Source organism: Theobroma cacao, chromosome 2 (assembly GCF_053813885.1).
Source record: "Theobroma cacao isolate CCN51 chromosome 2, ASM5381388v1, whole genome shotgun sequence".
Taxonomy (NCBI): Eukaryota; Viridiplantae; Streptophyta; class Magnoliopsida; order Malvales; family Malvaceae; genus Theobroma; species Theobroma cacao.
Window position 1 is genome coordinate 32,158,283 of NC_142640.1, and position 14,945 is coordinate 32,173,227.

The 14,945-nt window shown below is 38.1% G+C and overlaps 2 protein-coding genes across 3 annotated transcripts; one reads left to right on the forward strand and one right to left on the reverse strand.

The window, feature by feature from the left end:
* Nucleotides 1–401: 401 nt before the first annotated feature.
* On the forward strand, nt 402–3,001 carry PDE331 (Octicosapeptide/Phox/Bem1p family protein). Its single transcript, XM_007044152.3, has 2 exons — nt 402–1,664; nt 1,783–3,001. Exons 1-2 carry the CDS (start codon nt 445–447, stop codon nt 2,687–2,689), a joined length of 2,127 nt encoding a protein of 708 aa, XP_007044214.3. The 5' UTR covers nt 402–444; the 3' UTR covers nt 2,690–3,001.
* Nucleotides 3,002–5,965: 2,964 nt separating this feature from the next.
* Nucleotides 5,966–13,921, reverse strand: ELP2 (elongator protein 2). 2 transcript variants are annotated; one of them, XM_007044154.3, is made up of 10 exons: nt 13,589–13,921; nt 13,405–13,492; nt 12,985–13,070; nt 12,630–12,786; nt 11,386–11,546; nt 10,442–11,116; nt 9,363–9,684; nt 7,735–7,952; nt 6,998–7,175; nt 5,966–6,580 (listed from the first exon to the last, which is right to left on the reverse strand). In XM_007044154.3, exons 1-10 carry the CDS (start codon nt 13,727–13,729, stop codon nt 6,087–6,089), a joined length of 2,520 nt encoding a protein of 839 aa, XP_007044216.3. In that variant the 5' UTR covers nt 13,730–13,921; the 3' UTR covers nt 5,966–6,086. The 2 variants fall into 2 exon arrangements, with proteins under 2 accessions (XP_007044216.3, XP_017971860.2); XM_018116371.2 differs by lacking the exons at nt 12,985–13,070; nt 13,589–13,921.
* Nucleotides 13,922–14,945: the final 1,024 nt, after the last annotated feature.

Sequence of the window (14,945 nt, forward strand, 5' to 3'; positions counted from 1 at the left end):
AAAAAAAATACTGAAAGAGGTAAAAATATGGTGGGCCCGGAATGTCAATCCCAGTTTTCGCTCAAAACTTTTACTGGGAGCATGACCCCTTTTGGTTCACACTTCCCCACACAGCTCCAACTGGAACCAATCAGTAATCAAGCTGTCAAACCGTTTGACCGTACACAGTTTTATTTCAACTTGTGTTGCGCCCTTTTCCCTTCCCTCATGAACCAATTTAAACAAAAACTCCTTTTTTTTTATTTTTAAAAAATAAAGAAAAAGATTAAAACTGTTAGCGCATCTTTATACTAATAAAAAAAGATAAAAAAAAGAACAGCTAGGCAAAACCAGGTGTTGAGTACCTATAAGAGCATCAAATTTCCACAACCTCAAGCCCCTCCTTTTTCTCTCTCCTTCTTTCTTTCTCTCTCCAAACCGCCCCCCCCCCCAAAATCCCCTAAAATGGAACCCCCGCCTCCGCCCCCCACGGCGGCTCCATCTCTTTCCACCGCCGCCACAACCGCTACCGTCGCTCCCGCCACCTATCCGGAATCCATGGACTCCTCGCCACGCTCCCGCAATACGGACTCATGGGACGACCCAGCTCCTCCACCAACTCTCCACTCAAAGCTCCGCCTCATGTGCAGCTATGGTGGCACCATCGTCCCTCGTCCCCACGACAAAGTCTTATGTTACATCGGCGGCGACACTCGTATGGTCGTCGTTGACCGCCACACTTCCCTCTCCTCTCTTCACCACCGCCTCTCTTTTTCTCTTCTCCATGGCCGCCCTTTTACTCTCAAGTATCAACTACCCTCCGAAGATCTCGACTCGCTTATCTCGGTTACAACCGATGAAGACCTTGAAAACATGATCGATGAATACGACCGTACTTATTCCCAAACAACGTCGTCAAGCAAGTCCTCCCGTATTCGCCTCTTTCTTTTCCCTCTCAATCCGGAGGGAACCCCGGCGACTTCCCACTCAATTGGGCCGATTATTAACAATTCGACCAAGTCCGATGAATGGTTTCTTAACGCGTTGAATGGGGCAGGGTTGTTGAACAGAGGGTTTTCGGATTCGGCGACGAATGTGAATTGTTTGTTGGGATTGGATGATGATCGTCAGGGAAATGTTGAAGTTGGTTTGAAAGATGAAGGGAGTGGGAGTCAGAAGAATATGAATTTGAAAAATCAAGATGTTCATTCGGTTCCTGATTCTCCTATGCTTGAAACTACTTCTTCTTTTGGTTCAACTTCTTCGTCTCCTTTGCTTGCTAACTTGCCTCCTATTCGAGTCCACGCCGAGGATCAGAAGGAGAATAAAGTGGTGGGGGTTGAGGAGCAGTTTGCTCAATTTACTGTGAGTGCTGCTGCTGCTGCTGCTGGAGGTGGAGGGGGAGGGGTGAAGCAGCAGGATGAAGGATTTGTGGTTTTGTCATCGCCGCCGCCGATGCCGGTGGGCATAGCTGTTTCCGGTGGTGGGATGGGTTTGAGTTCGGGTGTGGTTCCTGGGGAATATACCAATCGGGGTTTTTCGGATGATGAGAGATCGGATCATGGGGTTCCTGTTGGGTATAGGAAACCGCCACCTCCGCAGTCACAGCCTCAGGGTTTGCCTCTTCATAATCAGCAGAAGTCCAGCAGTGGTCATGATTTGGCTTCGCCGGATTCTGTCTCAAGGTACCATTTTCTCATCCTTGAATTCGTTCCTATTCTTTAATTTTGCTTGGATTTAATTTTAAAAAGTAGCTGAGATTCGGATTCTCTTTTCTTTTGTGTTTGTTTTTAATTTGGGCAGTGATAGTAGTTTTACAAATCCATTGTCACGCCAAAAACCTATGATTTATCAAGACCCGGTTGCTCAAATCCCACCTGGAGCTAACAGGGTTGCTGCAAACCCTGTTGATCCAAAGCTTAATATCTCTGATCTGAACACAAATGCTCGGATTCAGATTCAACAACCAGTTCAGGATTCTGGTTATATATTGCAGCAAACCCCATTTGATCAACAGCAACAGCACCAACCACAACCACAGCAACAACAGCAATTCTTACACGCTGGTGCAGCACATTACATTCATCATCACCCCGCTGGGGCAGTGCCAATCTCAGCTTATTATCCTGTATATCCTTCCCAACAGCAACACCATCATCACCCTCACGCACAGATTGATCAGCAATATCCTGTGTATTATGTGTCTGCAAGGCAACCCCAAGCTTACAACTTGCCTGTCCAGCAACCTAGTATTAGTGAAGCCACTACTGCAATCCCATCTAGCCATCCTCAGACTCCTCCGAATCCTGCCATGGTTCCTCCTCCTGCAGCATACAACCCTATGAGAAATGCTCCTATTAACAAAACTGAAATGGCTGCTGCCACAGGAATGTACAGAACAACAACTACTGGTACTCCGCAACTGGTTCAAGTGCCAAACAGTCAGCATCAGCAACAATATGTGGGGTACTCTCAGATTCATCATCCATCACAGTCTGTTGCTCCTACCTCCGCTGCAACTGCCACATATGCTTATGAATTCTCAGATCCTGCACATGCTCAGATATACTACACTCAGCCTTTGGCACCCACAATGCCTTCTCAGTACCAAACCATGACTGCAGCTGCTGCAGTAGTATTGCCAGATGGATCTTCTCAGCTTACGACTGATAGCATCAAGCCGCAGATCAGAACTTCACAGCCAATATAAATCTGTCAAGAAGAAAGCAACAACAATTTTGAAGGAAGGGTTTGGTTTATATCTTTAAATTCTGTTTTAGTGTCTGCCTTGTTATTGTTATTGGTTTGTGATATGTATTGGTCAAGGATAATAAGGAACTCTGGTGGTTTTTTACTATCTCGTGTATGTCATATTGTTGTTATTGTCATAGGAAATCAAAGTCATCTGAAGATTATACTGTAACAGCTCAAACTCATATATTGTGTGCTTTGTGCAGTTCATATGTCAGTTACATAATAATGGTTATACAAATAGCAAAAGCTTAAAGTTAATTGGTTCTTACATTGTTCTTGATCCAGGGTTCCTATGATATTGGGTATGCAGAGACATATATCTGCAATAATAAATTCTTGCTAGAAGCTCGAATAGGATCCATTACTTGGAAAGTTTTCGTGAAGAAAGTGTTCCACATGGATGGACTGTTCAAGCCTCTACCCAAAACAAGATTTGAGGCTAACTGCCTGAAATAAGGAGACTTATCCACTGTTTGATTTGGCAAAGATGCATTTTCTGTTAAAAGTCATGCAGCACTCTCAAAAACTACGAACATTTGTGAGGATCTCTGACCCCGCACTTGTTGACCCTTTGACAGGCATTATGTCCTAACTGCTTTTTCCCATTGATCAAATCCATAACAATTGCTGCAACATTCTAGTATATTATTATGAATTCTGCTAGGTTTTCATCATTTATATTTACAGTTGATGACTCTCATTCTTAGGAATATTCACAAGATTCATTATATCGATGGTTGTATAGGTTTTATTAAGGACTCTTGTTTAGTATGGTCCTCAATCTCATACATCTTCTTGGATGCTTTATTCTTGATAATCAAATATTTGTTTTTCCATCCCCACTATCATCTGGTAAACTCTGCCTATTGCCCTATTCTCTTCTCCACCTTTAAGGAGTCAAGCTAATCACTTCACACAATTGATTACAGATTTGTTGCAGAGAATTTCTGGGTGAATTTATGTTTGGATAATTACCTTTTTTTTTTTTTAATAATTGAGAGAAGGGAATTCAAATCCTATTCTTTAGACCGGGATCATGCATCAACCAATGGATCTCTCTCTGCTGGAAATTCTTTCGGGTTCTGAAACAACTTCACCAAGTAGGCCATGCTGTCATTGCTGACTGTGTGAGAAACTTCCCATTTGCAGCAGCGCAGGGCCCTGTACTCTGAATTATGCTTTTCTTGTTTCTTTCTTGGATAAGTTTGTAATGTTTAAGGCCAAGTACTTTCTGCTGAATGTAATCTCTTTTGATTCTCTCTCCCTCAGCTCTACTTTCTTAGCTCGTAAAGTTTTATGTCATTTTCACTCTTTCACATACTTTTCTTCGCCAAGAATATTGTAATGGCATTATTATTAATTCTTCTTTCATGTTGGACATCCTTGTATAAAAGATTTACAAGATTTTTGAGTGAAGCCCACTCCAAATTCCACCGCATATAAGGGCTAAATACATTGCATATCCTGAGGTGGGGACATTCTCCATGGTTTCTACCGAAGCAATTATTTGATTCTATGAGTGGGACATCTCCTCTTCTGTGTCTTTTAACATTGGGATTGTAGAATGCAGCCCTCCAAATATATAGAGCATTTCACACTTAAAAAGCTTCGCCAAAAAACAGCAAAAAATCCATTACAAAACTGAAGTTGTATAATCTTTATCAGATGATTCCTTGACCTGCTGCTGTGAGGTAATTCCAAAGATATTGTGTTCAAGTTACAGATAAACAAAAGGAAAAATGCACTGACTCTCATGTGACTGTGCTTTTGATTCTGTGTTTAATTATCTAATTTGTTCTGATAAGTTGTAAATTAAGTATTAACGTACGAGGTTTCGTTTTTGCTTTGGAAACATAAGAGATTAAGACTGAGATAAAGGCAAAACAAGTGGTATAATAATGACTTTGCTGTGCATGCCGCTGCCCGCCGCTCCATGCCAATGCCAATGCCATCACCCTTGTCCTTGTCTGAGAGAGACGTTGATGCTGACTAGACTCGTAGCTGCCCTACTCTGTCTCGATCGTTAGGGGAAATTAAGGTGGTTTCTTATGAAAATATGGTTTTTATTCACGTTTATGGAAATTAAAATAGACTACCTAACTATTACACAGAAGATAAAGTCTGACAAGTTTTAACTCGTAATGGACCCCTTGTTGTTGCCATGTAGAAACATTATGAATCAAAGGACCAAGGGACAATCCAAAATATTTTGCAATTAGGTACTTCAACTAGTGACGAATATTTGGGAGACCCAGAATTTAATCATAACTCTTTGTTGCTTGAAGAACTGGGGCTCCATCTTCTGGTTTCTTTACTTTTGTGCAGGGTGGATACATGTAGATCCCTTCTCTCATTTAGGTATTTGAGGTTGATTTTCTTTTTTCAAAAGCTATAAATATATATGTATGTAAATTTATTATATTATTCGAGTGTCGGAATGAGACTCTTTACACAAAGGAATTTACATAGACCTAATACATTGTTGGTTTTTTTTTAGGAACGAGAGAGATTTGAACTTTATTTTTAAGTGAACAGAAGCTACTCTGGAAGAGATTTGCCTTACCTTTTGTGAGGGGCCAGCATACAACCATTACGGTTCATAAAAGATGCACCAACTAGGAACTGGTCAAGAGTCTTTTGGGATCAATTTCTAGCAAAGATCAGATGAAGTATTTTCTAAATTGTATTGGCATAATATGATCGATTGTTGACAATGATGCAGTAGAGGCATGCCATGAAAAACACATTTTAGTATCTGAAAGAAAGAATCTCTTTTTGCCTACCAAAAATGAGCAGAGTCTAATCTTTGACAGCCTTCAACTCAATGTTTTAAGCCCCTGACCTAGTCATCTCTAGGGACTTTGGGGCATATTCCAACAGTTTCACAGCTCAGCATGGGATAAGCATGCATGCTGGTGGGCGAATGAGAACCCTTGGTCTTCGCTTTTGGTTCAATAAAAGTACACAACGTAATTGCTAAGAGCCTCAAGAGAGAGAAAAGAGAACTGTTCTCCCTTGCGCCAAGGCAAGTCGCTGTCTTCTCTTGTCAATTTAGCAACACAAGCTTATTGAATGAGTGGCAAACCGCACCATTTAGAGAGGCCACCATAAATGAATCTTTAGAGCATATTAATCAAGTTTTAAACAGCCCAGGTGTCTCACTCAAAACGCAGGGTATATAAGCTGTCAATGAATGGGGTTCCCTAGTTTGACAAATGAAGTCTGTTTCAAGTGGACACCAGAAAGGGGGAGACAATAAATAAATAAAATCTAAAGATACAAGAATTATTATCGGATTTGTCATATGTGATTTGAAGAAAAAATGTCTATAGTACAAAACCATTATTATCCGATTAGTCTACAATTACCTCATACAACCTCACAAAATGATCAGCTCCACAAGAAGCAAGCTGGAGGCTTGTGCAGTTTTCAGTGTTGTCACGGTTCTTCCAGGCCAAACGGTTAACTGAAGAAACATGGCACATGTAAGGATCAAGCCGCACGGTTAGAGCAGCTGTCACAGCTGGTACTGGGGTGCTACCATCAGTTCTTCCAACATGAAGGCTCCAAAGTTCAAGGAGTCCACTCTCCATTCCAACTGCAAGAAGCCCATGATTTCTCTGTCGGTCAAGACCAACCCAAGAGAGGGCAGTGACACTGCTGTTGAACGGAGGCAAAGTTAGAAGCTGCTTAACTGAAGATGCTTTTTCCACAGCCCAAATCTTCACTGTCTTGTCCCTAGATCCTGTTGCAAATTCATGACCAAAGGGGTTCCAAGAACATGCCCATATTATTCTTTTATGGGCCTCCTGCGTCACTAAGAGCTTGTAATCAATTTCACCTGTGCCTAGGATATTTCAGATAAACCAGACGATTATAATCTTCTAATTTAAATGGAGATAATATGAAGGGGAGCATTCAATCAATGTACAGTGAGCAATAATGACAGAACATAAAAATCATAAATCCAAATTACTGTTCATTCTTTCCCCTTAGAATTTCTAATTCCCCTCCATTTAATCTTTGAAAATATGCATAACAAATGTAGGATAAGAGTTTCCCACTGCCCACCCCATTTTGATAATTATTTGATATAAGAAAGTACACAAGAAGCTAAAAGACCTCTTTTTGGCACAACTTCAGCAATAGTTTGCCTTTACAAGACAATCAATGTACTTATACACACTTCATTTGGGGACAGAACAACTAGAAAGCGTACTTATATGAGACAGTACTATTACACAATTAGTTGATTTTAGAGTACCTGTTCTATTGATTGTGAAAATGGAGAACTGGCGATCCCTTGAGACTGTCAAAAGAAGACTGTCATCATGAGAGAATTCCATCTGTGTGACTGTTAAGCTGTGAGATTGCAAGCTACCAACAGCTTTCCATGAACCTACTTGCCATAACCATATTTCCGCTACTGTTGCTGACTGGGCCTGCAAAATTAGTAGCAGAAGGAATAATTGAAAAAGGACTTTGGTTTGGCAGCCTATCACAGTGCGAAATGAAGGTCATGTATAAGTTCAAGTAGCACTCCAGTGTTAAGTAGATTTACACCTCCAAGATACCAAATTTAACCTACTAAATTTCAATTATGCATGTAAATATCTTTCCGTCAATGATTTATGATGTTTTTAGATATTTCCAAACTATTATAATGTTTCCATTCTGCTTCTCAAAGATTTTGAAAAATTTCATTCCTGAATGACTTGTGACAAGATCTGCCTCATGCTACAGATGACTTCATCATTCAGGAAATAACTGCCTGGTTCTGATAGTTTTATCTGGAATGCACATACATGAAAATGTCCCCAATAGCAACACACGATAGAAAGCACCCACATGACTTGAAACCATTGCGATTTAACTGAGTCAAAAGAAATGTTAATTCAAAACATACACAGAAAAAGATTATGTCAAAGCACAAGCCACTGCTCACAAATTCATTGGAATTAAACTTCTAGTAAGCCAAACAGTAAAAAAGACAGCATGTACCTTACATGATGAAGCAACAAGCTTCCCCTCATGGTCACAGCATACAGAAAACAGCTCATTCCCATGTCCGTAGAGTTTGTGTGATTCCGGCCATAGGGTATGCCATGCAAGCTGATCCTCAATAGGAGGTTCAGTTAACACAACCGGAACAGCATCAGGAACAGATTCAAGAGTGTCAAGACCATCATTTCCAACATTATCTGAAATCTCATGGGTTGCTGCAAGGAAAAGATTTCCTGTCAAATAATTTGTTTATACACACTCATGCATACAAAATGATAGAAATAAACTTTGGGTGTTGCAAATATTAAGGAACCAAGAAACTGTCACTATACAAAGGAAACAAGAACAAAAATGATAACAAAAGCATTAATGTTGCTAAATACTTGTGTAACAGGCAGTAGTTAAGTATGAGAAGCAGAAGCAAATGCTTCTGTCAACGGGTGTTATCAAAAATGCAAAGCAGTGGCAAATACTTGTGTTTCAGTTATTTTTTCCCCCTTTTGAGGACAAGATATTATCTTGGGGTAGGACAGAGGTAACTTGATACGGTCTGCATTTTAAAGGTTCTGAAGTCATAAGCACCAAGTGATACATAGGAGATCCAAACTAGAGGCAAAATAGCTGTAAACTCACAAAGGTTTCCTTTTTATAAAAGGAAACTCCATAATCTAAATCACTAACTAGAAACTAGAAAGCAAGGCACTGAAAATTATGCTAGGCTCACATGGTCACCTGATTAAAAAAAAAAAAAAACAAAGTTACAAGAAAACATAAGATGCTTATTAATCCCACAAAAATAGTAAGATTGCAGAATTGTAGTCTCCATGTGGATGCTAAAGGTCCTGAGGAAAGATAAAGCTGCAGTAGGGTTTATCTTAATTTACAGCCAAACACCTCAGTGTAGGACAAATATTCTGAGACGGATGGATTTAAGTGCCTAATAAAAGACAATCAGAACACTTTTAACTTCAAAAACCTCCCAAATTCATACCTCCAAATCAGCAAGTAAGACAAATTACCTCGACAATTTAAAGAGGATGAACATGCTTTGCTTGGTAAACAATAATTCTAATGTCAACTAAGAAATACTTTTCATGATTCAGGCAACCAAATAAGCAGACTCAAGACCTATCCATCCATTGTCCTACTTATACTTTAGTTCAAAAAAGGTCTTAGCTTTCTCTAATGCCATATGAGGTTATCATGTCATAAATGCAGTAAGAATAATGCTTCTAACATTGTAAATTCACCTTTCTCCTTTTGACTCTGAATTCAACAGCAGGTTACATGGCATAGCCCTAGCTTAACTGTGCTTAAATTTTATCCTAGCATCATTAGGAGAAATTGAAGGCTAGAGAGTCCAGAAAAGATTAAAAGGACTGAATTTGTTGTTTTAGAGACTAAGAACTGAGGTGTTGCATTTAGAAACAATCAAGAGACCACTTTTCTAATAATTTGCAGTGTAAGAAAATGCCAAGTTCACATCTAGCAGAAAGAAAATCTTGCATGAAGCACTTAAATTCATCGAATATCAAATAATAATCCTTGGGAAAAATTGGCTTTCATAAGGATCTTAAGTGGAATGCACATATTTCTTATTGCAGAGTTGTTTAAGAGGCACTTACCATTTACGTAAATAGGTTTCTGTGACAGCCCAAGAGCAGACATATTGGCACCCAAGACCTGTACATCTGCTTGGAGGTCTTCGGGAAAACTAGACTGTTCTGAAATAGCATGATGTAGTGTCTTTAAGAAAGATAAAGGGGCTTCAAACACTCTGGCAACTTTCTCCTCTGCTCCACTGACAAAACAATGATTCCCTTTTCCTTGGATGATAGCTGCACAATTAATATCATGCCCATGAACTTGAGGCCGAGCAATTTCATTCCAGAAGCCCCCATCAGAATGAGGCTCTTGATTGTGCCATGGAGCAAAAATACGAGTTGTCTGCAATGATTGAGCCATCAATATGGCCATTTAGTATTATAAAAATATCAAAAGTATCTACAACCTCTCTTCTTTGAAATAAATAACTACAAAAGGGGACCTGCCAATCAACTAGATTTATATGTCCACAGAAAATTGTTAATTGAACTCTCATACAAGAATGCAAACATGAGATTTGAGAGTAACAAAATGACAAGTTTTCATCTGATATTATTGACTAAAATTTAGCAATCACTCCTTCCTAACATAGAATTTCAGGAGGAAATACACCAAATGCTCCTAAAGGAACATGCTTTTGGGAAATACCGCCACGATATCATTTTATCAAAAATCTTGATTACTTGTATAATAGCCACCGACTGACAAACATAAAGAAGTTTCAACTTAAAGCCATTACACTACTTCCATATACTAGCAAACATACTTACAAAATGTCTTGACAAGTACCAACACAGTACTTTTCTCATAGATTCTATGGGTCAATTTGAAGAACTCAAGTATTTGATAAATGTAAAAGATTTGAACTTACCTTGTCCTTGACAGGTCAGTGCTGACCAAGCGAGGTAAGTTAGTAAAGATATGCATTAAAATCAACATTCACAAAAGAGATATATACATGAACCAGAGAAAGGATATGTAGAAGGTAGGCAGAAAAAAAATATCTTGCACATTACAGTTTACATTTAACTACAAACAGAGAACTCAAAACATGAATAAAAGTTCATAACCAGCGTCTGAAACATTGGTAACATCTTACCTGATCATGACTAACTGACAGCATGTATTCACCATGCCTTGCCCATGCAATATCTGCCACTGCTGCAAAATGCCCAGAAGGGACCTTCTGTGGTTGCCAATTATCTGTGCTACAACCAACATTTCTCCACATATGGAATGACCCACCATATCCATGTGCCAGGATAGAATCTGCATCTGAGCTCCAATGGCCACCATAAAAGCCTAAAGCACAATGGCTTAATTCCCCAACAGTGACCACATTCATCCAAATACCAGTTTTCCTCTCAGGTTGCCAGATCATCATTGTCTTATCCATTGATGCAGATAAAACGCTTTGGGGTTGATAGAAGCCAAAGCCTTCTTCAGCAGCCATTGAAGGTGGTTGCCATTGTACCGAATATACCCAATCCTCATGTCCAATTAGAAGAGATTCCAAAGATATCTGGTAAGAGAATGAGCCAGCTACAAAAACAGGACCTTCAATATAAGATGCCAGGCTTATTTCACTTCTTCTATATGTACCCTCTGTGTTGGCTAGAGAACCTCGGAGAGTCAACTTCCATATGCGTATGCCTTTGTCTTGAGATGAACTTACAAGCAGCACACTATCGGCTTCACCACTGGATACAGGTAATGAGAAGTCTAAACTCCTGATCCAATCTGTATGCCCTTTTAATTCACAAGCATGAACAAACTGGGCATGCAAATTAAATGTAAAAGCCAAATTATTTATAGGATACAAAAAATATTTGTGGGAGAATAGAAATCACATGGTTCAAAATATTGAGAAATTATTGAGTATCTTGACACCTTTTAGAAGGGATGGCCCTAGATGAGGCAGAATGGAGAAAAAGGATTTATCTGTTGAAACTCTATCAGTTTGGGATTGAAAATATGAGTTGACATGAGTAGAAATAATTGTTGCATGAAAAATTAAGACAGATAAAAGCAGAGGTTGGTTACCTTTCCTGTCCTCTCCCCACAATAAAGATATATCTTGTTATCCAATCCCCCCATTGCCAGGACTATATGCCCAGTATTTCCAGGCAGTTGAGCAAGTGAAAGTGTTACCATTGGTCTTGAGCCAACAATAAGAGTTTCCAGACATGACAATTTACAGTCACCTAGAGGAAAAAAATAGCCAAGGTTTTAATACTAATCAACTACTGTTCAATGATTTGTTTTAAGATGATTAACAAACACGGATTAAACAAAAATTTGTACAGAACACAAATAACAGATTAAACAAACATAGAAAATCAACAGGAACCACATGCTAATACAAGATTATAGCGGAAGCAATATAAATAGAAGCTGTAAGAGATGCCTGAAGCTTGGTTGCATCCTGCTTGGTCTTCGGTCCAATTAATGCTTGTTTAACAGAAACAAGACATCAAAACAGTGGAATGGTAACAACCTATTCTCTTTCCTCATGTCAATCAATTTAAATAGTACAAGAACAATTTGATTCCAGTTTTTAAGAAATGGGATTTGGGAGGTCTGTGCATCTAATTAATTGATAAATGGAGCATGAACAGATAAATCCATTTCACAGTCATACAAGGATAATTAAATCAACCTGATGTATACAAAATATTACTTAACTGTTAGATAACAATTTATCTAAACCAACAAGATCTGAAGAGAATTCTGTGAGACCGATAGCAGTTTAGATGTTGAGCAAGTTTCTTATTCTCTTGTTGAGCCAGAAAAAAAAAAAGGTTTCCTATTCTCAAATCTCTTTTGCCACTTTCTCACCTCATAACTCCATAACTTTCTCAAAGTTGTATAGAGTTGTGGGATGACTTTCATATGAACTTTTTGTACAGATAATGGAGATAAGAAAAATCTTCTCTTTGCCAAAAATCCTCAAACGCAAACATTACCCAGCATTATAGAATAGCATTACTAGAATAACAAAGAACACCTACCCTGGCACATATAGAAACTCAATAATATTAAACATAAATGTACCTCATTTTGATATACAATTTATTAGCTCACCTCGGTTAATAAACTCAAATATCAAACTCTTGATAGTTTAAAAACAAAGAAAAGGTAACCAAATTCTAAAGCACATCAGAAGAAAAAGCAGTGCTCCATAAGGAGAATTTGCAAAAACTACTCTTGCAAAGTAAAAACTTCTGATTAACAAAGATGCCAAGTGCAAAATGGTTAAACTAAAATTTCTCAAACATTTCACTCACCCCCGGAAGAAGAAAATGGAAAGACAGCATCCCATATGCAAACTGTGCCATCAGAAGAAGAAGTTGCAAATATTGCATCACTTGGGGAAACCATGAATCCATTAATGCATGTAATGCCCTTCTTATGTGATCGTGGCAGTTGTAACACATGCCTCCACTGTCAAAAGATTGGAAAAAAGAAGATTAAAAAAAAAAACAATTATAGCTAAAAGATTCAACAAAAACTCTGCCAAATTTTTCAAACTAAACAAAAATTTAAAAGTAGGCTTTGCAACAACTCACTCTATTTTTGTTTCCTAAACAAAACAGCAGAAAAAACCAAAAAAAAAAAAAAAGAAAAATTAAGATTGAATGCCTTATTGTCAGCAAGAGAGAGTTCCCATAGAATAATGACACCATCAGCATCTCCAGAGAGTAGATAATGCTGCTGTAAGTGTTTAGCTGCAAATAACACATGAAAAAGGTTCATAACTACACCAATAAAATGGGGACAAGTCTACTCAAATTCTCCAAGAATTAGCCTCTCAAAAAGTTTTTCTTTTTTGAAAAAAAAAACCCTCAAAATGGTTGAAATTTTCAGTAACAATTTGGTAGCAAATCAAACATAACTGAGAAAATCCATAAACCCAAATGAACAAGTTACAAAACGAAAATTTCTTTTTCTATTTCCTTGTCATATTCCAGCAAACAAACAAAAAAAGTTCCCAATTAACGTTAAGTAATTAACAACAAAGCTATATGCTTTTGCAAATAAAGCAACAAAGTTAAACTGTACCTTTGAATGCAAACTTGGTACTTGGAAGCCAATGGGTGCAGTTCACAGTTGCCTTATGACCCGGAAGTGTTGTCAAAATCTGAGCAGACTACATATAACAAAACAAGAAAAAAAAAGGGTTGATTGATAATCAAGAAAAGAGGAAAGAAATGAAAAAGGGATGAAAGAAGATAAAGAAAGGAACCTTGGGAGAGAAAATAGCAACAGCGTGTTGGGCACCAAATGAGACCAAACCACAGGCACCCCATGAAACGTTGTTAACTATTCTGTTGCAACCTGCTCCTATGAACAATCTTTTCACTTCTGCTTTACCGTTAACAGACATTTCTTCTTCTATGTCTTTTATAAGTTGAAAAAAAAAAGGGAGAGAAAGAGAGAGTGCTTGGGTATGGAAGTGAAGTGAGAGAGGGCACGGCGGCTAAAACAGAAGAAGCTCTGTTCGCTTTGCCTCCCTTATTTGGGCGACTGGTTCAGTGAAGAAGGTTTAAAGGATTCGGGAAAGACATAGAGAGGGATGAACTGGGTAAGTGTTGGTTTAGCCCATTAGAATCGTGTATCATGGGTTACGGGGGCCCGGATTTGTCTTTGGCCAATTTCTTACTTCTCTCTCAGGAGCGAATAGTTTTTTTTTTTTAAATATAATACTCAAAAAAATTGAATTATTTAAAAGAGTTTAAATATATGTTCAATCAAACTCTTTTGTATTTAGTTTAGATCAAATAACCTTTTATGATTAATGGTATAACACTTCGATTTCTGGTGTTAGATATGTATGGAAGCCAAACTAATTGATGGGTTAATTTGAACCTTTGTTGTATATGAGATCAATGTGTTATGAGAATATGATTATAAGCATTGGCATGTTTTAATGCCCTTAATGAAACAATGCATACATTTGGCACTTTAGACACCTATGTATGGCACTTAGGTGAGATTATGAATGATTAGCTATGTAAAATTCGAACATAAATGAGAATATGGAGCTATATTATGGATATGTGCATTGGTGTTGAGTATAATGAGATTAATTGAGATGATTATGTAAATGGGACTGAAGTAGGGGCTTGAATTCAAAGTTTTGGAGTCAATGAGTTAGGAATTTTAGGTTCTAGGGATGATTTAGATGTAAGTAATCATGGAATTTTTTTTTTTTTTAAGGCAAGTGATTTAGGAATTTAAGATAGTGCACAAAGAACATATATCGATAGATGTTCATGTTCTATCGATAGATGCAAGGCAATAAGTAAGGAAGAGTGTTTTGGACTTCATCTATCTATAGATAGTATCAATATATGGATGACATCTATCCATAGATAATAACCCAAGAGCAAAAAATGAATAGTGCACATCACAATTTATAGATAGATAGCAACCTAAGAGTGAATTGAAATAGGGTAGGATGCCTTCTATCGATAATTGAGCGTATCTATCGATAAATGGGGCACAAGATGCAAAATATATAGAAGGAACAATCAATAGATGCATGCGGATTTGCAAAAAATGTAAGGGCTTTAGGTAGTTGCCTATTCATAAAACACAAG

Coding starts and splice junctions, on each gene's coding strand:
- ELP2 (XM_007044154.3), bottom strand. CDS start 13,729: ATGTCTGTTAACGGTAAAGCAGAAGTGAAAAGATTGTTCATAGGAGCA. Junction 9,685..10,441: donor TGTCAGTTAGTCATGATCAG/GTAAGATGTTAC, acceptor CAATCATTGCAG/ACAACTCGTATTTTTGCTCC. Junction 7,953..9,362: donor GAAACCTATTTACGTAAATG/GTAAGTGCCTCT, acceptor TTTTCCTTGCAG/CAACCCATGAGATTTCAGAT.
- PDE331 (XM_007044152.3), top strand. CDS start 445: ATGGAACCCCCGCCTCCGCCCCCCACGGCGGCTCCATCTCTTTCCACC. Junction 1,665..1,782: donor TCGCCGGATTCTGTCTCAAG/GTACCATTTTCT, acceptor TAATTTGGGCAG/TGATAGTAGTTTTACAAATC.